The sequence below is a fragment of the Parasteatoda tepidariorum genome, chromosome 6, assembly GCF_043381705.1.
Source record: "Parasteatoda tepidariorum isolate YZ-2023 chromosome 6, CAS_Ptep_4.0, whole genome shotgun sequence".
Taxonomy (NCBI): Eukaryota; Metazoa; Arthropoda; class Arachnida; order Araneae; family Theridiidae; genus Parasteatoda; species Parasteatoda tepidariorum.
Genome location: NC_092209.1, coordinates 71,509,124 through 71,536,071, shown reverse-complemented (window position 1 = coordinate 71,536,071; position 26,948 = coordinate 71,509,124). Strand labels below are relative to the sequence as shown.

Genomic DNA, 26,948 nt, shown 5'->3' with positions numbered 1-26,948 from the left:
GACTTAATATTTTTTGAAAAATCTTTTGCAATGTAAGTACTATCAAAGGACGAAAATTTATTTTCTTAAAGAAATCTTCAAGTTTTCTGTTTGATGTTTAACTTTTGGAATACTCATGCATGATACATAAGTAAATTGCATGTTTTATTATTTTTTTCTAAACTTTCATCTTAACTTATACGCATGTTCATCATTCGCCTTTCTAATTAGATAAGAAAATCTGTCAATAAATACATTTCTTAGCATTTCTTTTCTGCTTTTGCTGACATGTTTTAAAATCTGAAACTTGTGTGAAATGGAAATGATGAATTAATTTTCATTTTATGTTCTAAAATGTATTATATGTCAAAAGCAATGAAAAAGTTTTCGAGTCTCTTAGAATTATCAAACGTTAGCTTATTAATTAAAAAAATAGTTAATTAAATTATTTTATGTCGCTTAACTGATTTTTATAGCCTATCAGATGCTTCAGTTGCTATGATAGATCATAAAAACGGCTAAACATTTAAAATACCAAATTTAGCAAGTAAAAAGATGTTGTTTCTCAACAGGAATATATCAACTAAGGGAATTAGATTGTGTTGATTTAATAACTAATAATACTTCTTTTATCAAAGCATTACTTTATAAAGACGATCAAAATTTCTTCGCGACAGAAAGAAAAACATTAAAAAGTTTATGTTCTCCGATTGCTACATTAATTATTGGGTGATTCTATCGTATGTCACGCGCGTGGCACAATCAAATTAATTAATTTTGTAACTTTGTTTCAATGCCTATAAATTTCTTTTTCTCAAATGAGAATTTTTGATTATTTTACAAACATAATATGCTGGAAAAGTCACTTTAACATGCGATATGTCGCGAAAAGTGTTTGGTATAATCTTTTAAATAATTTAAAGATAAGGCATTCTTCTACAAAAACGAATGTCTTTTTCTTTTAGTTAATTTATGCTAATATATATTTAATTTAGTGTTAATATTCAGATCATTAAAATTAAAAGTCAAGTTAAAAATTAGACATTAAAAATACATAATAAAATAAGCTCTTACATTTCCTTCTTTTTGCTTTTAATCAAGGTTATAAGGCAGTGAAAAGCTGTTCGTGACATTTGTGCTGTGCTAGAGGCATAGTGACTTAGCTTAAAGAACCGCTCTTGGTTGGTATACCGAGTTTAAATCCAAAGACGCACAATGGTCTGGTCATCCAGTTATTTTCTATGTGGATCGATCAAACCAACTTTGGCAAGAAAATTCCCGTCAAATCACTGAGAAAATCCCCCCATCAATTTAAACTTTTAAAAAAATTTACAAATTGGCAGAAATCTAGTTGATAACTCAATATTTACGAAACATTTTAAGCTGGTTTACAACTCATATTGTCTGACCTTCCAGCACGTGACTTGGAACAGACTCTTTTATAATACAATTCTTAGGTGTAAATTTTATACAAAAGTTTGTAAGTGTTGATAGTATTATTGTTTTTAATTACAAAGCATAAATTTATTTATGGTCATTTGCTAATTTGTACGGTTACCTTCAACAAGAATTCACTTTTTGGTGCCTAGAAAGAATGTTATCAAAGAATTCCTTTTTCATGGAAATTTTTTTCAAGATTCTATCTTTTGCGAGGCGATCATATTGAGTTTTATAAAATTCTTAGAATAGAGATCTTATATTCAAATTTTTTTATGGTTGATATATGACGATCTTGTCTAATTAAGAATTATCCCTAAACACCATAGAGTCTTTCCTTGTTAACAATTTTTAAAAACAGTAGCTTAAGTTTAGCAACTTAAAAGCTGTGATATCCAAGTTCTTGAACCCAGATACTCAAATTAATGGAAACTTTGCTTGGTGTGTAATCGAGTGTAAATGGAGTGTAAATGACCTTAAATATCCTTTCAAATCATGTGTAAATCAGAATTCAAATCACGTGATTTTAACCTCCTGAAAATCACGTGAAATTTAGCTGGTAAAGTAGAATTTACATATCACATAAAATAAACAACCCTTGCATAAAAACGAAAACATCCTTTACATCGATTTTTTCGTTTTACACAACATTATCAGCACCTGTTATACGTTGAGTTATTTTTATTTATTGTTATAAAAATGTCTAGACGATAACAGGTACTTACTTATTAGGAAAGCAAATTTAACGCATTCTTTCAAATAATAGCTTTTGTTTGATTTAATTAAGTATATTGTTTTTGTTACTAACCTTTCTTTGTATTTAATGTGTATTTATAATTTTCAGCATGTTACTAAAATTGTGTGTATTTTCTTTTCTATTTCAATATAATTTTGATTTACATTTAATTGTATCCTATTTTGTTAAATTTTGTTTTTCCATGTTTAGTTTTCGTCTGATTTCATATCTTTCTAACTTAATTTACTAACCTGTGTTTTTTCTGTAAGTATAATTTTCATTTTATTTTAATTACTTTGTGTTATTTTATTTTAAAACATGCATGTTTGATATTTATTTTGTCAGGTATAAATTTAACACGTATTATATTAATTTAAAGTTACAATTAGATCAACTTAGATGTAACTGCTTTCCCATTTTTTGACATTTGCACGTAAATATGCTTGAAAAATATTTAAAATTTCTTTTTGAAATGCATATACAAATTTATTGCGTATTAAACACTTGAAGGCCCTATAGTTAGAAGACAAGAACGGAAATATAATAATCATACATTAATTTTATGCAATGAAACTGATTTATGATTAAAATATTTATTTACGCTAAGCGTTAAAAACTTCCACAATTAAAATACGAATTCTCAAGCAACACTAAGTATTGCAATTTCAAACTTAAGAATCTTACACAAAATTCAATTTAATCGTAACAATTTTTCTGAAATCTACTCTTGTAAAATTTTTATTTTGGTTGGCAATGAAACATTATTTTATTATCTTTAAAATACTTCTGCTATGTACTTGTTGGAAATACTTTCAGACATTTCTATGCTGTTCTTTTTATCTCGGAGAAAATTGTACAAAAAGTTATTTTTCCACTAACTATGCAAAATGTACTTATCTGGAATGTGATCTTAATAATTTGAGTTGTTTAAGCAAAAAGCAAAGTGATTTTTTTTAAATAAAATCTTAGTTTTTGATTAAAAAGATCAAGCAGAAAAGTTTTAATTATTGAAAAATTGTTTCATATAAATCAAATCGATTTCGAATCAACAAATCTCATGAATTTAACCAAGCTAATTAATTTATTTGCATAAAAACTTTATGCATCTACATGTAATTTTATCTGTGATAACTATAGCTTTTAATCATTTACTAGAAGTAGAAATGAAAAACTCTTGTGAATTCTGAGGTAGGAGAATGAACTCCAAAATTTCAAAAACTTTTGAAGAATTTATTAATAATAAAGTTTGCCGATACTTTCTTTTTGTCTTACATTATTGATTCAGATTAAAATACTACTTCGATACTCATTAGGTTAAATGCGTATAAACTCAATTTTCATAGAAGTAAAATCAATAATTTTCACATGCATTGGATTCAATGATTATTTGCTTTGGACTTCATTACCTTCATTACTGCATTTATTTTGTAAATGATTTGATTGTTCACCCATTTAACGGTTGTTGTTTTTTTTAATTAGAAATATGTATTTTAAATGTAATAATAAAGAAATAATTTGCAAAAGAAACATAAACAATGAAAACTGAATTTTAGTATTATAAAATGATTACAATTCTTAATATTTAACTTTAAAAATAACATAGTTGTTTTAAACCTAACTGAAAAAGTTATTTTTAAACCAACCACATTTTCAAACTATAAACTAATATGAAATGATTTGAAAAGCGTAATATGAAAATACGATTAACTGATAAATCTATCACGAAAAATATCGTGTCTTAAATTATTATTTCCTAATGTAGTTTAACTTAGTGAACAGGAAAATAATTGGACTGAAGTTAATCACAAATACTATTTCGTCTGAATTGAGCCGGATCGTTATTCTGCTATCATAAATTATTCATATTGAAGCTTATTCTCTAAAATGTAAAAACGTCATAAAAGCTACGTACTCAAAATTGGGAATTACGACTAAAGGAAAATCTAAAACAACATAAAGAATATTTCTCTTGCTAACATTGCATTAACGAAATTGCAGAATACTAACTCAAAACATTCATTGTAAATAATAAACGAAGGGAGAAATTACATTGCAAATGAGATGCTCTCGTTTCTCTTTAAAATAGTTTTCGTAAAATATTAACAACGAGTTATTTTGTTATGAAAATGTCTTTTAGTAATGAAAGAAAGTGTTAAAACAAAATTGGGACGAAGGAATTTCTATGAATAATTACACTTTGTTAACTTTTCGAAATCTCTATTTGAAAATATAATTCATATAAAATAGGGGTTACATTCAGGGGTGTAATGGAAAATTTTGTTGAGGGAGAATGCTCTTCCTGGGTAATATAAAAAAAGGGATGTCTAATTAAAAAAACTCAGCAGGAAACAAAGAAAAGCATAAAAGGAATATCTTAATTATTGTAGTAGATTATTTGTAGATCATTTCTCGTTTTAGCTTCCACTTCAATTTCTCAGTTTGGAACTGAAAGTTATGTAAACTTTGCGCTTCTCAAAAATTCCTTAATAATGCCTAAAAATTTTGTAGAGCTCAGATTAAAAAGAAGAATTAATTTCTAGAAATATTTTTTCGAATTTAATGTTTTTTTTTTTGAAAAAAAAAACTTTTTTATTTGTTTTATGTTAAATTAAAATTTTCGTTTTGAGAACACAAGCTTACATCTTTATTTATTTACTTATTTTAATACAATGGTTTTTAAAATGAACTGATTATAATATTTCACATAATTTTACCTCCTCATTATTGAAACCATTTTACTTTATCATTCTAATTTTGGAGATTTGTGTAGTTCTTTTCGAATCTTTTCAAAAAGTTTTGTCCAAAAGTCAATTTTGAAGAGTAACGACGAATCTTAAAGAGTAGCAATGAAAAAAAAAATTTTTTTTCTTATTTGAAACCAACACTCCGAAATAAAGACTAAACTAGTTTTAAAATTCCAGAATCACAAAATGCAAGAGGCTGTAAAAATCACACATTTTTTAACTTAGCATTGCTAAAAGTAAATTTGATAGTGGAGAACTATTTACACACTTGAAATCGGCGTTCAAAAAATAATCAAAATCAGATTAAAAATTACTGACATGAATTTTTATTTTATACTATCTCAGTGTTAACAAAATATTAAAAGTTCCCGTTCCACAATTCTGAGAAAATTTATTCGATTAAAACATTGCAAAAATTTAAATTTCTTTGATAATATTTTCCTATCCAAAAATTGGATTATACCTTATTGCCATAAAAAGTACTACTTTTGTTAATTAACATAAATCCTACTCATTTCGAAATTACTCTTTTCTTTCTAAATTAGAAAGATATTCATAAAAGATTATGATAGGCATATCAATTCAAACAAATCCAATCCCGAAAACCTCAAGATTCTTATTTTATAATACTTCTTAATTCTTTTATTCAAGAAAAAGGAAACTTATAAAAGGAAACTTCCCCCCTCAAAGTTTTTCTTCAACGCACTTATGAGTTTCCTGAAGCGCAAAATTTAGTTTGAACTTTATACACTTCACTGGCCAATAACAAATCCTATTCAATTCACTTAAATCCTTTTCTGTCCCCTTTTTTACCTTCTTATTTCATTTTTTTTTTAAATTTATATTGTTTCATAATTAAATGCGGTGGAGAAGAAATATTTTATGATTAGTTACATACGAGAAGTGAATACTTTTTTTCTTTCGCCAAAAAATCTATCACTTTGGGGTATTAAATAAGACAAAAAATAATGCAACTAGTTCTAATAGAGAGAGATGATAGCAATAAGACATCCTTAGAGACAATTATATAGACCAGAGCTTCTTAAAATCTTGTTGTAAAAGGGTTTAAAGATGTCGATACCGTACCCAATAGTGTGTTCAAAACTTACATAGATTATTTTAAATTTCTTAAAAAGTTTAAATAATTAGAAGATTTCCGAAAATAGAGTCAAATTTATGTGGAATAAAATGATATCAAGGAAGATAACATGCAAAAGGTGTTACCAGATTAAAATATTTGGTCGCTTCAAAAATAAATAAATAACAAATAACAGCATATTAGGAAAAATAATAGGAAATCAATAAAATGTCATAAGAACAATAAATAGGAAACAGATCATAAATAGTAGAAGAACAAAAACAAACCCCCATTTTCAAGACTTACTAGAGCTTGCAAGATATGGACTGTTATTTCCGATTTGTATATTTTTGAAGAGAACGAAGTCTTTTATCTGACAATATCTTACTGTTGCAGTTTCTTTGGGATTATTTATTTAATATAAAAGATGAGTTTAATAGTTATGCTTTATTCTTACAATATTTATAATATAAAAAAGCAGTCCTATCCATTGTTGCTTATATACTGCAAGAAATCGGTATTTTTAATGCTTGTATTAAGCCGTTCATATCATCATATAATCAATTCATCCCTCCAGTATTATAAGCGTCATTAGAAGTAACTATTAAGAATTATCGAATTTTAGCATCTCAAAACGCTCAGAAGTGTGATAATCGATTACAGGTACGAATTTAGCTGACGGATTTAAAATCCCTGATTTAAATTGCGTATATCATTGGTGAATATGCGTTCGTAAACCATTCATTTTACAAACATGAATGCCTGATATACAAATGCTTCATAATTAATATACCTCAAACAAACTAATGCTATTATTGATACGTTAAAGGACATCGCTAGACATGTTTAACTTGTAACATACTCACATTGACTAACACTAGTATTTAATACAAAATTATATTGACGCAATACTTGTGCGTCTAAATTGTTAATCTAAGTCATCGTTAATTAAGGAATAATTTCAAGAAACTGTATTAAGTATCTGAACAGCACTCTAGATCAAAATAGTTAGAGATAATACAAACTATTAAAAATTAATTAAAACAATATAAAAGAAGACAATTTAAAAGTAATTGTATGTCTTATGTTACAGATTTTCTGTTGCTAATCTGGCACATCGTTTTTTTTATATTTAATAATTTTGTTTGTAACATTGCTTCACAATAATTTGAATTCTTATGTGCTTTTTTTGCATCGCTCATCGAAGGAATTATTTCTTATATTTCTAAAAATTGTATTTGGTTTGGTCATATATATATATACACTCTATAACAAAAAAATCGACGCAGCAAGAAGGAGTTGTCCTATTGAAACGAAAATTGGTGGATAGGAAGACAATGTACAGAATAGTAAATGATTAAAATTTCAGAACAATTGAATAGTTTATTGCAGAGTTACAGACGTTACAGTAACAAGTTCAATAAGGTGTTGACCTGCCTCTAGCGCCTGGATACAAGCTGCCACACGGCGTGGCATAGACCGATAAAGCTCCCGGATGGTCTCTTGTGGTATTTCCTGCCAAATTCGATCCAATTGTCGAACGAGGTCATCAACATTCTGTGCCCAGATCCAATCGCCTTCCCATCATATCCCAGTCATGCTCGATGGGAGAGAGATCTGGTGATCTGGCAGGCCAAGGAAAAGTTTGACAAGATTGCAGACAGTTCATAGCAACGCGTGCCGTATGTGATCTGGCATTGTCCTGCTGAAAAACCAGCCCAGGGCGCTGCAAAAGGAACGGTAGCAAAATAAGTCTTAGGATGTCGTCGACGTACCGCTGTACAGTAAGTGTACCTCTAATGATGACCAAAGGGATCCGGCTGTCAAAGGAAATGGCACCCCAGACCATAATGCCTTGTTGAGGGCCGGTGTGGCGTGCAATAGTGAAGGCAGGATCCCCCTCTGCCCTGTGCATNCATTCCCTCATGTCATACTGAGTGGCCAAATTATTATGACCACCTCAGAGTTTTATGCAAATGAGTTATTGCGTCACAGCGTTGCCGCTAGAGGGCAAGATAACCATAACACGGGAATGCTGGACAAGTGAGTCATCAGTTATACTGTGTTGCTTGCTCAGATATGGGAAAGAAAAGTGATTTAACTGACTTTCAACGTGGAATGATTGTGGGTGCGAGATGTGTCGGAACGAGCATCAGCAAAACGGCTGCACTTGTGAAGTGTTCTAGAGCGGCAGTTGTTAATGTGTACAAAGAATGAACAATCAAGCAAAAAACCGGGTCTCAACGTCAGACTTGTGGTCGTCACAGGGTACTGAATGCTCGATCAGAGAGAAGGCTGGCCAGGGTTGTGCAGCGCCACAGGATAGCAACAGTGTGACAAATTGCAAGTGATCTTAATCAAGGAGCAACTGTGAACGTCTCTGAATGAACTGTTTGACGCACATTGTGCCGTATAGGGGAGCATTGCGCCGTACTGAAGGGGTGGTCATAATAATTTGGCCACTCAGTGTATATATCAAATATTGCCAATGGAGAATTGTGGTGTATGTAATTTCCCTCTAGAATCTTCATTAATACATTACAAAATTGTTGCTCTTATATTTATAGGGAAAACCAGGAAAAAGTGCTCCTCCAGGTTTACCTGGGGAGACTGGACCAAAAGGTGATCGGGGAGCTACAGGAGAAAAAGGTGAAAAGGGACAAAAAGGTGTGATCGGTTTGCCTGGATTTCAAGTACGCAATTTATAATATTTTATGGGGAAAAAATCTCTATTTTTATTTTTTATGCTTAGCAACTTTATATAACTTTCTTTTAGGGTGAAAGAGGTCATATGGGTCCACCAGGTTTAGATGGAGTTGATGGAGCTCCCGGACCACAAGGTGCTCCCGGTCTTCCAGTGAGTAACTATGGCTACTTCGTATTGCGTGTCTTATATTCTGCGAAATTCTAATATTTTTACAAGCAATTAATAGTTGGTATTAAAGGCACTCTGAATAATTTTTCATCTAATGCATCTCAAAAGAATATTAAAAATAATCATGTTTTAAAGTTTTTTCAGGGATCATTCGAAATATTTCGTTCAAATTGGTATTTTATTACTTAAAATTGTTAACTTTGGAAATATCTTAAAATTTTTTATAATATCAATTCAAAGCTTTTATAATTATTCAAAAAACTAAAAAAAAAATTATATTTTTTAATAAGAAATATTTTTGAATTTTAGATAAAAGAGTGTTAAATAAATGTTATTTTTTTCATTTGTGCATTTAGGTGTAAACACATAACATAAAAAGAAAAATTAGCATTAAGATGTTAAACTTTTAACTGGTATCTGATGAAACTTCAGGGGTCATATCCTAGATTACGTTATCTATCCACCAGTATTTCGATGGTCATAAGTCAGAATTGATCAAAAAAATTATTTGTTTACAGAAAATTCTTTTTTACGTGATTCCGTAACCTAAATTATTATTTGTTTTAAATTGTTAGAATATTTTGGTTTTTGAAGCCTTAACTAGTTTTGAACTACAAATTAATCTTAGCTAACGAGTTTTTGGTCATTAAGTTAAAACGTACGTGTTGTTTCCTTTTTTGGTAGTGCTTTGATCGTTTTTTTATTTATACAATTTTTTTAATTTTTAAAATAGACAATCTTATTTTTTTGTGAATTTTCATATATAAGAAATAGAAATATAAGAAGAACTTAATAATTTTCCCCAAAAGGAATTTAACTTTACTAAATTAACACCCAATACATCAGTTTATATACACATACCGTCTATGTTTATTTGTACACATCATTTGTCCATTGCATGTCTGTATGTGCAGACTATGTGCGAATGTATGCATATACTATGTAATTATAATCTATTTATGTACAACGCACATGCGTTTGTGCATACAGCGTGCCTTTATATATATGATTCCTTTTATGTACAGCGTACGTACGTACATATTGTGTACGTGAAACACTTAAAACCGTACATAAGATATAGATTTGTATTCATGTACGTGCATAGAATGTACGTATTTATTTATATGCGTACATTTAATATGCGTGTGTTCGAGCATAAAAATTTCCTTCTATTTCCTAGAAAAAAGTAGATCTGACAAGGAAACAATTTATTTGAAGGTTGTTTCCCAAATTTATTCAAGTTATATATGTTTTGTATCATTTACTAAAGGTTATTATACCCATAATACCATTTTTTGTGTGAAACAAAATGACTGATTTAATTCTGGTATATCTGTTTTGCATCAAATTTTCTTCTTTAAATGTACTGCAGCCTATTATATGCTTTTTCCAACGGATCCAATCACACGCTATGATCCGTCAACGATTCATCTATGATATCTTAGATAGAGTCTACTTCTACGCCTTCTATCTTTCTAGTACGAAGTCTTACTCCCTTTTGTTATCACCCCATCGAAATATTTATTCAATTATGGTATATCTGATATTCAGTTATGGTATCACGTATATCATCATTCAAATATAGCAATTTGTCTAATTTATTAATTATTATTATTACCATGATATTATTAGCTGTTATATATTAACAAAATACATTTATATTACTGCGTTCATTTTTTGTTTTTATTGTATATCCTACATTCATGATATCACGAATAGTAAGTTAAATAATCAGTTGCATCTTATTTGTTTTGATAAAAATAAGAATTTATTGTATGCTAGTTTTCTTTATATGAAACTTCATTAATACTTTCACTCGCATCAGTACTTCTCTCATCATATAAATTTCTTAGTCATATAGAGAAAAATATGTAGTTTCTCTTTTTGAGTACAAGATATATGCTATTTATTTCGTTTCCTATAAATCAGTTTCCTATAAACTTAAGACTTTTGTGTACCCTTTCTAAATTTTTCGTAACGCTGCGTACCACCAATAAAAAAATGAACGTATTTTTTACTATAAAAAATTGCAATAGAGTTAAAAATCACAACTGGCTGTTGATATCACTATTTACTAACTGTTAACTCTGCAAAAAAATAACCAATAGAAAAATACATAATCATAAATTTTCATGACTAGCTTTATTTTTAAATAAAAAATTTTGAAATTTTCGTTTGTTGCAAGGTATTTTGCATAAGAACACGTACCCCCGCTAAACTGTTCCCGTACCCTTGAGGGTACGTGTACCACACTTTGGGAAACACTGCTATAAGTAGTTACTAAAAATTTAGCTATTGCATTTTAAACGATATTTTTAATTATAAGTCGTACTTTTATAGGAAGAGCTGTCTTTTCTCATGTATAATAAGGCAAATTATTCTTCTTTAAAAAAAAGGAAAAGAAAATTTTTTATGAAATAAGAAGTTATAAAATGTAGCATTAAAAACTATCAATAGTACTAGTATCAAATTACTAGTCAACGAAAAAATCTTATGACAAGGTGGATTTTAGCTGAACTTATAAAACGTAGCAAACGTTATAATTACTTTATACCAGCGGGTGACCGAGCTCCGCTCGGAGAAAACAGGTATCGAATCTACCTCAAAGATTTAAATGTTCAATTGTGATTTATCAAAACAATACATGCCATAAGAAAATTTGTGAAACCATTGGTGAAAAGATAACCGGTNCCGAAGCGGGGGTGCCATCCCCTCTGCAGAGGATCAAAATTGCGATGGCATGTCTTCGGATCATCCTAAGGGATGTTTCCCAAACCATCGCCAATAGCCCATTGTGCAGCCCAAGTGCGACGTAAATGAACAACAACAACAACAATAAGGTCTTAAAATAGAGTAATTTGCGTAGAATAGAGCAGATTGTCACATATCTCGCTTTAAGGTTATAATTTTTACACGTGAACCGTATTAAAATCATTTGTTGATTTACATGAAAAGGTTGTAATTTACAGAGTGAAAATAAACCTTACTCTACTATCAGGGTTTGTAACTATTCTTTAACTCTTTTTTACTTTGATGAATTGTAATTTCACATTTTGTAAATTAAAAAAAATACTAATAAATTCAGCTTATCTTAAAATTAGAAAAACTACGAAAGCTAACTTGAATGATCATAGATGTCAGTGCTTTTTCCGGTATAGACTTATACAAATTGAACGTTTTTGAGGGATACGAGAATGGGGTTAATGAAACATGTAATTGAAAATCAGAAAGAAAAATCGGAAATTTTTTATTATTTATAATAAAAAATTAAAGACCAATAAATAAACGTTTTAGCCAATTACTTTATTTAATAAATATGCTTCATACGCACTACAGAATCCGAATTCGATTTTCACTTTTAGCAAACATTATGCATCGAATTTTAATCACAAAGGGAAAAAAAGGTTCTGGCCCTCTTATTTTTCCAGTTCAATACCTTGTCAAAAATGTTGTTCTCCAAAAGCCCCAGACTATTATTTTTTTGCCTCGCTCCTTCTTCAATGTTGATGATGCAACTATATATACGCATTGAAGCGTGTAAATAAAATCAAGAATGAATATTCTTTCACCAAACCTGAATCATGAATCTAGTTCACAATATAAAAAATATATATGTCCCCTTACCAAAAGGTCTTCTGCTTCAGATGCGAAATTCTTTTCTCACAGTCTTTTAAAAGAAAATCATGCTAACTTTCAAGAATTTTAGAGCATCAAAATAAGTATGAAATGATTATAGATATATATTTGTCATTATTATTATTATACATAAGCCAAAAACATATAGTTCCAAATCATTTTTAGAAACAAATATCATTTGATTTGGACACTTTAACTGATTTATTTTACGGTATACGCACAGAAAAATCAATTTAACGTTGAACCGTAATGTTGGTACTTTATACAATGCAAAGTTGCTGCAATTTTATAAGGTGTTAAATTTAATCATGTTATCATTCAAGTTGAACCAGATTATTGTAAAACATGTTTACGAGGAGGGGCAAATCTAGCTCAACCAGGGCTGTATCAGATTATTAACTCAACTGTTAAGTATTAGGCTGTCTCATTATACTAAAATGGATTATCACAAAGCAATACTGCTTAAATTATTATATTCTATGTAAATTATCTATGTATATCTATGTAAATTATTATATTGAATAATTTCAAATACACAATAACTTCATTTACCCATCAAAATTCAAATGGTCAGTCCAAGACTGCTAATGATACTCAATATCTAATATTAAAATGATCTATCCCATCGTACATGCAAATGACAGAAATATTTCTTCCAGAACAAGACATCCCAAATATAGAGTAGGTAAAAATAATACTCGCCACAACATTCAATTATCAATTTAATTAAATTCCTAACTACGATTTCTCTTATTCTTTTGCTGCCAAATAAACTAGGACGTGCTTCTTATGATAATAATTTACAATCAAAATTGACGTAAGCGATTAGATATCTTGTTAACACCCTCTGGATTACAGATTAAATTTAGGTTGTAGGCAAGCATAGATACAAAGGTTACAATCAAGCTCAATCTTGGTTTTTACACAGCGCCATACAAAGATGTTGCGCAACGTAAGTGATTCGATATCTTGTTAGAGCCTTCTGGATCACTAGAGTTGATCTGTTACAATAGATTAAATTTAGGTAACGAGCAAGCCTGCATACAGACTGTTACAATCAGGTTCAACCTTAGTCATACTCAGCATCATTTAAAGATGTTAAGCAACGTAAGCAATTAGATATCTTGTTAGTGCCTTCTTGATCAGTAGAGTTGATCTGTTACAACAGATTAAATTAAGGTTATGAGCAAGCTTGGATACAGACGGTTACAATCAAGTTCAACCTTAGTCATACTCAGCGCCATATAAAGATGTTAAGCAACGTAAGCAATTAGATATATTGTTAGTGCCCTCTTGATTAGTAGAGTTGTTCTGTTACAACAGATTAAATTTAGGTTATGAGCAAACTTGGATACAGACAGTTGCTATTGAAGTTCAACCCCTTGGTCCAACTCAGCAGCATATAAAAAATGCAGTAATATGAGTGCTATAACGGTTCAACAAGCTCCAAAATTTCTAATAATGTCTTTGGCATAAATTTCATATGGATTCAAAACAAATTATTTATTAAATCTTTGATTATGGCCTTTTACAACATTATAATAATTTTGATTGCAGAACGTTTAAAGGTAGCTATCTAAGGAACATTTTGTACCGTGAGGAAAAAAGTCTATTCTTCAGGGATGTGAGAAGAAATTCTATCCCCTAGAGGAGAAAATTCGATTAACATGAAAGAAATTTATTTCCTTAGTATTTGGGGGGAAAATCTGTCCTGCTGGAATGTGGGATAAAATTCTATGCTTCAAGGGTGCAAAATATGTTCCCAAATGTGTGAGAGATAAAAACTATTCCGCAGTGATGTTGAATTGAATGCTATTTTAGAAAATCTATTCTCCAAAGATGCAGACAAAAATTTAATGTTTCTGGGGATACATCTATTAATTGAGGAAACAATTCCGAACATCTATATGATACTCAAAAAATTAAATTAAAATCATGAGTTAAGTACGATCAAAAGTTTTGATCCAATCATAATGTAAAGCTTAAGTACGATAAAAAAAACTATCATCGCAATCATAAGTTATATAGCAATCTATAAAAATTACTATTTCTATTTTACTTAATCTTTCAAAAATTAACCAATTTTTTTATATAAAAATATACAAGAAAAAAGATTTTAAAAAATGTAAAATAAGTTCTACTTTTAAATTTGTTTGCTTTGATTGTAATTTGTCTGTCTTTGATTATCTTTAGTGAAATTTGTTAAATTTTTAAAAAACAATTCATAAAATTTTTAAATAGTCATTTCAATAGTAATGTCACTCTATAATTTTCACATTTTCTTTTTATCTTTAAGTTGCATTCCATTTAAATAAATATGTAGAACAAAACTATCCTTATTTTAATTAGTATTAAATTTCAATTTAACAAACTTTCTTTTAATTGAATTTTTTTCTGAGGAATAAGGTATTTATTAATGAAATAATTTTCATGCTAACTCAGTACTCTTTAATAAATATGATATTATTTTTTTAGTTTAGTTGTGTTTCAAAATTTCAGGGTCAATTAGGTCCTAAAGGAGAAAAGGGAAATACTGGGGATCTTGGACCACCAGGTTTGATGGGACCTCCTGGATTACCTGGACCACCAGTAAGTTGGGAATCGTTTCTTCCGTAAACTTTATTCCGTAAAATAAAAGTAAATAAAATTTTAAACAAAACTTTATGTTTAAAGTATATGTTTATTTCAAAAGTTGATTACGGAAAAATAATACTTCAAAAAAAAATTTTGCATCCATAATATATTGTAAATTTAATTAATATCAAATTATAATTCATATTAAGCTGTTACAATTATTAATCACAGTCTAAAAGTAAATTTTAAAAAAAAATCATTTGCTTTGGCAAAAAGAAAAAGAACTTTTTGTTTGTTTCAAGACAAAAGAAAAAAGCTTATAATATTTCGCAATTGATTTTGACTGTCATTTAAATGAACGTACAAAATATCCTAATCCTCGCATATTAATTTAAAATCGTTAATTCTGCGTACGAAAAATGGAAAATATTTGCATTTAAAAGGGGATATTGCAAGAAATATAATGAATATAATTTAAAATAAAATTTAAAATTAATACAGTAAAACTATTTTTAGATTATATCGATTTTGCTAGTTATTAAAAATATTGTAAATGTCATATATACAAATAATGTTCTTTCAAAGTCTTAGTTCATTATTGGGATTTTTTGATCATATTAATTCTGGTTAGCATTATTAGATGTATGCTGTCTTAAAACCAAGAAAAAGTGGCAAAAACTAAATAAATTATCACGCGTGGTAAGCGAAATACTCAAATAGTTAAATAATTTTACTGTAAAACAATTTAAATAAAACTAGTGCAAAATTACACTCAAATAAGTTTATAATAATGTAAACGCCTTTGTCGTTATAATTTATTAAAAAGAAAAATTTAGCAATAAAAATTTTAATATTAGAAAATTACACACCCTCAATCGGTACTGGAAGTTTCTGAGTTATGACCAGGAGGCATTTTTAATTTACCACCTTTCCATATTGGTCAAAGATCAACCAATAGTCTTACGAATAATGTTATTTTTAAAAGGTGTTATTTTATTCCCAAAAGTAATTATGTTTTCTAGAAAACAAGTGTACTATAATATTAAAGTACTTTTTTTAACTACAACAATTTCATTGATTGTCTTGAGGGATAATAATAATAGTATTATCAACTTACTGTTACATTAAAGCACTGTTTTCAACTACAGTAATTTCATTAATTATCTTGAAAGTTGATAATAATATAAGCATGTATCAGCTTAACACAGTTACATTGAAGTACTGTTTTTAACTACCACAATTTCATTGATTGCTTTAAATGTTAATAATAATATAAGCCCGTGTCAACTTACTGTTACATTACAGCACTATTTTTAACTGCTACAATTTCATTGTTTGTCTTAAATGTCAATAATAACATAAGCATGTATCAGCTTAACACCATTGCATTAAAGCACTGTTTGTAAATGCTACAATTTAATTGATTGCCTTGAATGTTAATAACCATGTATCAACTTAAAATAATCTGAATATGATCTAATAATCTGAATCTGATAATAATTTGATTTTTTTTACAGGGAAAGCATGGAATGCCTGGGGAAAAGGGAGACAAAGGAGATACGGTCAGTTAAATATTAACTTTAACTTAATTTATAGATTTCAGTTATTTCATTTCCAAACTAAGAAATGTTTTTTATGTCTTTTCAGTCGCCTATCAAGTACATAAAACAAGTGAGTACACTTTATTTTGCAAATACATTTCAAACATATGAACTACCTGCTATATCAATACTTTTATTAATCAGTGCTCATTGGTCTAAAATTGATTTAGGCCTTTGCTCCCTTTCAGTCTGACAGCCGCTACGGAGCTTTCACTAGTGATATGGTAATTATGTTCAATTTTAATTTTATCTGCATGGTTTGCTGTTTTGTTATAATATTATCAAAATGTTTAATCGAATGTAATATTAAGTATTAACTTACCTTTAAGATATTCATCTTGAATTCAAAATGTTTTTAACTTGCTGAACAGTGAATTTTCAGCTCTTTAGCTCCAAATATTCAAATTAAAAGTTATCTCTGAAAAAAAAGCTTAAATAAATAAACAAACAAATATGTTTGCAGTATAAAGAAATGATTTAAAAAAATAATAAATTAAATTATATTTGAACAGTATTTTTTAGAATTTTTTTCACGCTTTTAGCTAAAGTGTAAAGTAAATAGTTAAATAGTTATAATAAATAATATTAAAGCTAATATAAAAATAATCCTAAGCAATTTCATGCATTTATTATTTATAAAGAAAATACTGCTGAAAATCAAAGCAATTGTACACGTTATAGCTTTTGCATTTAACTTTTTTCTTTCAATTAAATTTTATTTGTAACTTCTTAGGAGAAATATTTTCTCGTTCTGTTTCTTTTTTTTATAGGTAGTGGGACCACCAGGACCGTCCGGCCCTCCGGTAAAGAATGTTTAACATCTTTTTTCTCTTTTGTAATAATGCATTAGTCTGCGATAATTTATTATTTTTGAAGTAATGATTCCGTATCCTTCCACCATTTTTCGTGTTTTTTAAGTTGGTTACAGGTACCCCTTCTTATTTTGAGATGATTAAAACTTCTCCGTATTTTAAAAAGAAATTCAACAAATGTTTAAAATTAAATGTTTAATAATTTATTATTATATTTAAAGACTTAAAGAACTTATACTAATCTCCTAATTTTCGTCAATCAGTTGACTTCAGAAAACCATAATTTACTTGATTCATAATCCTGTATACCAATAGTTTAGATAACTTTAAATATGAATTTTATATTTTAAAAAAATATTTCCGCGAAGTAATATAAAATGTACTGAACTTTGGAATTATGTCATATAAAAGAATTGATGAGCTATTATATTTAAATATTTATGATTTTCTAATATTGCATGAGACTTTAAAGTCAAATTGCCACGATTTTTACTTTAATTTACAACACAATCCAATAAGTCAAACTAATTTAATTCAGATAAAAGGTTATCAAATTTTTCAATGACTTAGAACGAAGCATTTTTTAACTTAAGTTGTAAAGAGCTCAAAAATGACACACGTGATTTGTAATTTTAAAAAGAGTTTTTCTCCAATGTAAATTTTTCGAAAACTAAATTCATTTATTTTTTTAATGGTAGTCTATTTTACAAACATTGAAACTATGTTGCATGTTGTACAAATAATGTCACGAGATTTCTCAGTCATACTAAAGGAGAAAATTATATATAGGTCATTTTAATATATTTTCATTCTAAAAATTTAAAAATTGAAGAGAGAGAGAGTAACATGCTTTACTTTTAAAATGTTATTTAAAAACATAATTTACATTTAAAAATAATTATATACCATTGCTTAGATTAATTCAGTTTCTTTTTTTATAGGGACCTCAAGGCTTACAAGGACCACCAGGAATCAAAGGAGACAAGGGAGTTGATGGTCAAAAAGGTGAACCAGTAAGTCAATTTCGGAAATCATTTTTTTTCAAAATCAATACCCTTTAATTAAATTAATTGCCTTTTATGTTTTTTCTTGAAATTTGTATCTAATTTCAGAAAACTTATGATTAAAATTGGAATAAAATTATAATTCAAACAAATTTTTGCAGGGTGACAAAGGAGATAAAGGAGATCCTGGACCAATGGGACTTCCAGTGAGTATTACTCAAATTCACTTTTTAAGTTATACTTTTAGTACCTTAATTTATCTTTAATTATTTTTAAGCTAAAGTACCTTGTTTTTAAAGATCTAAGCCAGAGGTCGCCAAAGTGGTCTATATAGACCCTCAGGGGTCTATTTAGCAAAAGCGGGGTTTCTGAGACAGGGGGGCGAATGGGGGTCGATCCGAATCGGAAGGGTCGATTGTGGGTCGAGAAAAAAAGCAGTTCTCAATACGCAAATCACACATACCTAATTAAGTATGTAAAATTTGTGAGTTTTTTTTATACTTGACTCAATATCAGTTTCTTTATAAAACATAAATTAATANTACTATGAGCTGCTACAACCTGACGATTCCATTACGGCTGATCGGTATAGACTACAATTGATTCGTTTGAGCCGTGCATTACGGGAAAAACGGCCGGAATACGAGCAAAGACATGACAAAGTTATTTTTCTGCCTAATAAGAGTCAGCCTGATTATTCAAAAGTCGTAAAAAATTATTTGAAAACGCTCAAGTGGGATATTTTACCGCACCCGATGTATTTGCTGGACATTGCTCCGTCTGATTACTGGTTGTTCCGACAGATGCAGCACGATTTGGCAAGTCACCAGTTCATTTCTTTTGCAGAAATCGAAAATTGGCTCCTAACTTGGATCGTCTCAAAAGACGAGAAATTTTTTCGAGATGGAATTCGAAAATTGCCTGAGAGGTGGGAAAAAGTAGTAGCCAGCGATGAACAATACTTTGATTAGCCTATTCATTCATTTTGTTCTGAAATAAAAGCATTTTTGATCACACAAAAAAAACGGACCAAACTAATTTGTACACCCAATACCTTAATTTATGTTAAATTATTTTTAAGTTCCAGTACCCTGTTTTTAAAGAACTAAACTAATCACGTCAAATTTTTGTAAATAAATGCATTCGAGCATAAGTCAGTCCACAGAAAATGTCTCAAATACATTTAAAAAGAACTCACAACACAGTATAATTTTAGAAATATTTTTAGTCCAGTAATTTTTTTTTCTTCGGTAAAATTAATACACAGAATATTTTTTGACAAATAGCTTTTTAAAGTTATTATAAATAATACCTGAACACTTCCCCTCTCTTCTCTTATTTATTAGAATTAAATAATACCGATTTCGAGACGATCAAATAAATAGTTTTGAAGTTATAATAGTTCTATGTACAATTTGGACATGTAACTATTAATACATATGATACTGCTATCTATACAAGGGAGACATTTTTCGATATATTTTTTCATGCTAAATCGAATGAGACTGTACACAAGTTAATAGAAAATTATATCAAAAGCTGTAAGAGTTTGTACTACTTTTTACACATGCTGACGTATATGCTTTACATTACTATAGAGAAACCATTTGAGCATATAAGGTCTATCCTTTGCTGAAATTTTGTTGAAAAAAATTGCTGTTGAATGAACTAAACACAAGACTATAGACTAGCATTTTTGAAGCTATAAGCGTTTTATGCACAAAAGTACAATTTTCTATTTGCACTTATTTACGTATCACATAATACTATGGAGACAATTGTGATAAATATTTAAATGTATTTTTCCTTCATTTAATCTAATGAGATCAAACGTGAATCAAAAGAATAATATTTTAAAGGTGAATTTTTTTGTATAAATATGCACTTATTATGAAGAAAACCCTTATAGCTTCTAAACTATTAGTGCAATTGTCTTGGCATCAGCCACGTTTGACTTTGTGTGAAAATTACATCGGAAAATATACTTTTCTGGTTCAGATTATTCCTGGATAGCAATGTAAAATGCATACATAAGTACATCTCACTGCCGGGATAGCCTAGTTGGTAGCGCACTGGGCCCGTGTAAAAGACGTCGTGAGTTTGCTCCCCTCCGGCCAAAGTAGTAAATGGGGAGTGGTGTGCGTTAAATCTGGCAGGTCACAAAGTCCTCCATGTTCTCATAACAAATCATACCTCTGAGGTACTGATCAATTGAGATTGATTCCAAATTACAAGACTACGGAGCTGAACATTAGTAGTCGTAAACCCAAAATTATGTTAACTGTTCAACCACGGTAATTATATAAAATAAAAGTACATGTTAAAAGTGGTACTTTTTAGGCACAGAAACTTTTGCATCTTCTGAACTATATTATACGTATACGTAACTATATTATATTATACGTTGTATTGAACTTTATTGATACGTTTGTAGTATCATTACTTTCAGTGTGAAAAAATATGTAGAAGCAATGTTTCACGATTTTAGATAGCGATTTTAGGTTTGTTAATAGATATAAGTACAAATTTGTGCTCTTAATATATAGGAAAAGCGTATAGCTTTTAAGCCATTAGTTCGATCGTTTCGAAATTATACCATTCTATTCCACCTAAAAAAATACTCGGAATGTATGTCGTACTTGCCTATATAGAAGAAATTCTGCCCTTCCCCTTTTCCTCAAAAAATAGAAAATGTATAGAAGAGACATGGGGAGTTTTCTGATACAATTTATAGTAACATGTGAAAGATTTTGTCAAAAAATACATTGAAATTAATTTTTTCAGAAGAAACACTTTTTTGGTTACATTTACTGGGTAATTCTTTAGAAGTTTCCTTTTGGTTGTCAGAGAAATTATTCTCGAGTTGTAATCTTTTAAATATTACAGGGGTGATTTACCTCGGAGAGACTAGAAATATTTATAAAATATTTCAATAGCGCTTGCACAAGCTAAATCAAAACGTTTTCGGGATGTTTTCAGCCATTTTATTGTCGAATTTTCGTAACATACCATAAAGTAAACTTAAGAGTAAAAGAACATAAAGTTTCAGTTTTGTCATTGGAAGCATCAAATACACATTAAATGAATATAAATAATTCCAAGAGGCTAAAATGGAAAGATAAACAGGATGGAGTTCTGATAACGGACTTCTTTAACTTCAAAAATTACCAAGATAGAAAATTCGAATTGTTTCGTTTAAGTTAAAATAAACATTCCAAAAGAACGTGAATGAGAAAAATGAAACAAAATTGAAAGAAAGCTCAAAATTGCCAATGAATGTATGAAAGATACGATAAATCTTAGAAATAAAGCAATAAAAGCCATGGTAATTGCGGAAAATGAAAATGGCTAAAGAGACAAACCACGGAGGATGCATTTCCAAGTGGTGTGGAGGGTTTCAATATCTCATGTCGTTAATTAGGGAATTAACATTCATCTGAGTAAAGCAAGATTCTAGAGCTTCAAAATGAACTAATATGACAAGGGGAGAAGAATTTTGGTAGTATTAAAGTTAAATGTATGCTAAAGAATCCAACAATGTGCAGCAGTAGGTGACTTATAGAATTCTTGATGACAAACATATTTAAACATATATCTTAATATAAATTTTAAAGCTTGTATGGTTTGCCTGGTGAACTTTTCAACTTCATAATTTTTAAAGCTAATAGAGTTTCTACATTCAAACAAAAATACATATTATTTTATTAACAAACGCTTTTTCTCTGTTAAGGGCCCTGTTGGTGTACAAGGCGACCATGGACCTCCTGGAGCAGATGGAAAACATGGGCTTATGGTTTGTATCATGATAAATTTTATTAAGAAAAGAATAACAGTGGGAATTAGCACTTTTTTCATTATTTTCATAAAAAAAGAGGCTTTATTTATTTTACATTTCACTTTATATTTTATTTATTTAATCACTAAAATTCTTTGTTTTGACTTTACTTTTGAATGCTTTCTTATATTTTACATTTCCTTTTTTTTTATTTTTAGGGGAATTATTTGTAGCATCTAATGAAACTAACACGGCACATCAGCATTATAACATTCACCGTAACAAACTAATACACTAATTTTCTTTGTTACATTAAATACATTTAATTCTGTTTTCAGGGATGTTATTGTAATCAAATTTACTATTGTTATTCGGCGTCTAAAATTAACTTTTATTGCAGGGACCTCCTGGTTTGGACGGAATGAAAGTAAGTTGATTCACAAAGCTGATATAATCACAATGGTGCCACAATTTACATAGCCTAGAGTTCCTCTGTCAAACGTAGTTAGAAAGTTACGATAAGCGACTTCAAAATTTTTCAGATTATGTTAGTTAAAGAATACCAAACTTTATGAAGCTCCTCGGTACATGCCAAACTACTCAAAAGTTACGTAAATTATTGATTAACTAATTCATCTCTATTAAATATAAATATATAACTTTATTCTTATTGCTAGCAAAAGTTTCTACTTGAAAGAAATACTTAGCTAAAAACTTAAGACTATATCAAACCATTAGGCATCAATAAGACTTGGCAAAGGTGCTAAACATAGTTATTATAATTTTTAAAAATTAAATATTTACCAAATATATCGTTATTAAGCATTTATTTTGCATATAACTGACACTTTAAATAATGAAAAAATATTTACAGCAAAAAAATGGTGTACATATCTATGCTTTTTAAACTCTACCGAATAATGGTACTACCTTGTCTATCAGTCCATATTAAGTTTACAAGGAAATTTCTGTTTTGGGAAATTTTGGCACTCAGCCAATAAAAGATTGCAAACCGTTAAGTCGTAACCCCTTAACTTCGTCAGGCACAGGAGTTCTAACCATATCTTATAAATATTTTTGTCTTTTTAACTCAATAAGTATCGTTTTTAAAAAAATTGAAATTTTTTTAGGGTGAGAGAGGTGAACCAGGCAGTAAAGGTGAAAAAGGAGAGCCAGGTTTACCAGTGAGTGGATATACATATCTTTTACGTATTAAAAAAATACACTTTTATTTACATTTACATTTTTATACATTTATCCAAAAATGTATTTTAATATTTAAATATATACTTGTAATTATATAATATTTTTTAAATATAAAAATTTGAGACTTTTAACTATAGAAAGTTTTTACCTCAATTATTTAACTTACTATTACCATTTCAACTGTATTTGTGATGTCAGTCTATTTAATTAATAAAAAATACTTTTTCTTATTGCATAAGTTTTAGTGATTCCACAAATTTACTTCTTTATACTAAGAATTTTCTAATAATTTCCTTCCATTTATAGAGCTTCATAATCTTTTATTTTCATTTAACATTTTCCTCCCTTTAATAATACGCTAAAATGTTAAACATTTCCCTTGACACTTCAGTATGTATGATGCAAAACTTTTAAATTGAGTCTTACTGTCAAAATATCCCTTAAATAAAAAGATTTTATTTTAATTATGAAACTGAAAAATTCCTTTACAACAAAAATAATTGCAAAAAATAGTTTGAAAAAATTGCAATTTAGTTACAATATAGTTTAAGAAAGTTACAATATATTTAAATTGTACAATGCCCCAGAGATGTGTTTATTTATTGCTTAAAACGCTGTATTAAATGTTCATCGCCAATAATTTTTCAATTGAAATCTTTCCTTTACGTTTCTAAAGTATTTTATAAACATTGCAAAATGTTTAAGCAAATTATGACTCAAAAAAAATGGAACCATCTATTTATTAGGGATTAAACTAATCAAGTAAGATAATAAAAACTTAACAAAATTACATACATTGAGATAAATAAATAATAATTTTGTACTGCTCATAATTGATTATGGTTTATAAATTAAAGATAAATGGATGTTTTTGCATTACATTTCTAATTTTATTTTATTAATCTACCAGTGCTCAAACCTCATCCTCTAAGACTTGACAAGGTTATCCTTTCCCTTATACAGTATGATGCACAGTAATGAAACTTTCCAGGATTTTTAATGAAATTTCTTTTATTGGATCCGAAATGAACAGATTTTCAAAAAAATTAAAAATTACAAGTGAAGCCAAGGTTTTAGAAATATTTTAGGAAACATTACGTTTCTATTATTATCCATAGTAATATCTTAGATAATATATCAAAACTAAGTTGTGTTTTGGGGATGTTTAAAATAATTCTTAACAAAAATGAAAATATTTGACTGCAGTGGATTTTTTTTATTTTCAAATGAAAGAAATATAAAATTTTAGGGAGAAGTATTTTTATTTGAGAAAATGTACGTACGTACTGTTTTATAATTTTGAAGTTTGTATTTTTAAGTCAATTTCACAACCTTAGACAAAAGACTTAAAGATTACTCCAGGAAAAAAGAAAATAGTTTTCTTAAACAATGAACTCTCAATTTTTTCTTACTTTTTATGATTTAATTTTATGTTCATTTTTACTTTTTTTTATATATTATTCCATTTTTATTCTTGAAATAGGGGACTGATGGCATACCTGGTTTGCCGGTAAATTAATTTTTATTTTTATTATTCTTTTGTTGCCATCTTTTTTCTCAATTAGCTCTTTTTCAATAGCTTGCAAGCATAAAAAGTTTATTTAATTATCCAGCGTATACTTCCTTATTAACATGTCATAGCGGTGTTTAAAGTTATACTTTTAATAAAAATTATTATTTTAAAAAAAGTCAGTATTTTTATAAACTATGCAAATATGCTTGCAGGACCTCTGCTTTAGTGATAATTATTTTTTTAAGATTTGAAAACCAATCATGTGTTGTTATAAAAAATTCGAATTAGGCATAATTTTCTCTGTTTCTTGGAAAAAAATAAAATTATTTTTTTAACACAAAGAATCATTTAGCAAATTATTTATTAAATTAAATTTTAATAAAATATTGCTTCGTTTATTAAATTTTCCATTTTATTTTTGTGTCAAGTTTTTTAATGAGATGAAAAGTTCTTAATTTTGAATGAGAAAAGTTTAACAATAAAATGAAAAAAAAACTATAGTATATATATATANTACAATATATATATAAATGGAAGTTTTTCTGAAGTGCTTTTAAATTTTAAACTTTTGTTGTCAAATTTAATAAGACATATCGAAGTTTTTTTTAACATCCCACTCTCTTAATATTCCATTTGCTTAAATTTAATTAGAATTGTAGCAAATCAAATTTTGAAACATTGGAATTGTAGCAAAACAAATTTTGAAACTTTTTTAAAGTTATTTCTCAAAGAATTGGGTGCCTGTAACTCGAGAAGAAGATCACTGAAATCAACTGGTTGGGTATAAACAAGATAGCGTGTTAACGTTACAGCTATTAGGCTTGGTTTATTATCATGCTAAATCAGGTTTCGTATTAAATTTTATTCGCGTCCCTGCAGGTTACGTCACGTTTGGGTGTCGAAACTTATTTGCTGCTGAATCATGTCATAAACAAATGCCCCGATTCAGTAACCAATCAGATTCAACACCCAGGCCTGACTTCGCTTGCAGGTACCTAATTATTGAGCTGTGTAAAAATTCAGAAAAATTAATAATCGCAGCCCGAATTGACCATTGATTGATTTAAATCATTGTTTCAGACGATGTAAAAATGTGAATTCACTTTTTAAAAAAACCCTGCATCCCCCTAATAAATTGAAAATAGCAACGCTATTGTCATAAAATAGGTGCTTGTGCTTAGAAAAATTACTTAATAAAACCACAATTCTCCCTGGCGTCAAAATAAATTGTGGAAAAATTAAATGTTTATTTTTTTTCACTATCGCAATTTTAATATTTCGTTATTATTTGGCCTGGAAGATAATTTTAGTTTCCTTCATGTGCACTTCATTACTTCACAATTTTGTGTTATAAAATATACTTTTTCCTATGAGTTCAAAAGGCATTTCTGAAGCCATATTGAGTACCTTTATGGTTTGCTTTTAACTTATTTCTCTTCTTTTGCGTAATAAATACGCTTACTCCAAATTAAACAGCAAAATGGCTGTGTAAATGATATCATCATGTAGCTCGTAGTTATTAGCATTTTGGTGACTACATTTGTCTTGATTCTGAAGTTTGAACGGAACAAGTTTTCTTAAAAAGAGACATTAATATGACATATATTAAAACATCTACTAGCAGTAATGTATTTAAGAATTTAATCTAAATAAACCTTATTCCATACTTTAATATCCTTACAGTAGGCTGTAAATCATTCTAAAAATCTAATAATATTATTCAGAATAGAAACAAGTTGGCGTGTTTGACAACTTACGAAACCAATATATTGTTTCTTATACGTTTTAATAGACATTTTTAAAAAATTCATTGAAGAAATTTATCTGTTTTTACTACGCAAATTATGATGCTGAAAAATATTTTATCCTCTTAATATATCAGGAATGCCTCATTTAAAAGTATTATGGCGTTTTTCTGTTTTGAAACTGGCTTTTATTTTCTAATGCACAATATTCTGCGCAAAGCTTAATACTTTTC

At 28.6% G+C, this 26,948-nt stretch overlaps 1 protein-coding gene across 50 annotated transcripts in view; it reads left to right on the top strand.

Annotated features, from left to right (window-relative positions):
* The window catches only part of LOC107455144 (collagen alpha chain CG42342), a 160,818-nt gene that overhangs the window by 123,857 nt on the left and 10,013 nt on the right, over positions 1-26,948 (top strand). For 22 of the 50 annotated variants that reach the window (XM_071182525.1, XM_071182547.1, XM_071182534.1 and 19 more), the window contains 13 exons: positions 8,542-8,667; positions 8,751-8,831; positions 14,985-15,074; positions 16,577-16,621; positions 16,707-16,730; positions 16,831-16,884; positions 17,431-17,463; positions 18,414-18,485; positions 18,638-18,682; positions 22,207-22,269; positions 22,652-22,678; positions 23,382-23,435; positions 24,941-24,967. In XM_071182525.1, the coding sequence (XP_071038626.1) occupies positions 8,542-8,667; positions 8,751-8,831; positions 14,985-15,074; positions 16,577-16,621; positions 16,707-16,730; positions 16,831-16,884; positions 17,431-17,463; positions 18,414-18,485; positions 18,638-18,682; positions 22,207-22,269; positions 22,652-22,678; positions 23,382-23,435; positions 24,941-24,967 (741 nt within the window). The remainder of the gene's footprint in view (positions 1-8,541; positions 8,668-8,750; positions 8,832-14,984; positions 15,075-16,576; positions 16,622-16,706; positions 16,731-16,830; positions 16,885-17,430; positions 17,464-18,413; positions 18,486-18,637; positions 18,683-22,206; positions 22,270-22,651; positions 22,679-23,381; positions 23,436-24,940; positions 24,968-26,948) is intronic. The other 28 variants (XM_071182539.1, XM_071182526.1, XM_071182558.1 and 25 more) reach the window with 3 other exon arrangements.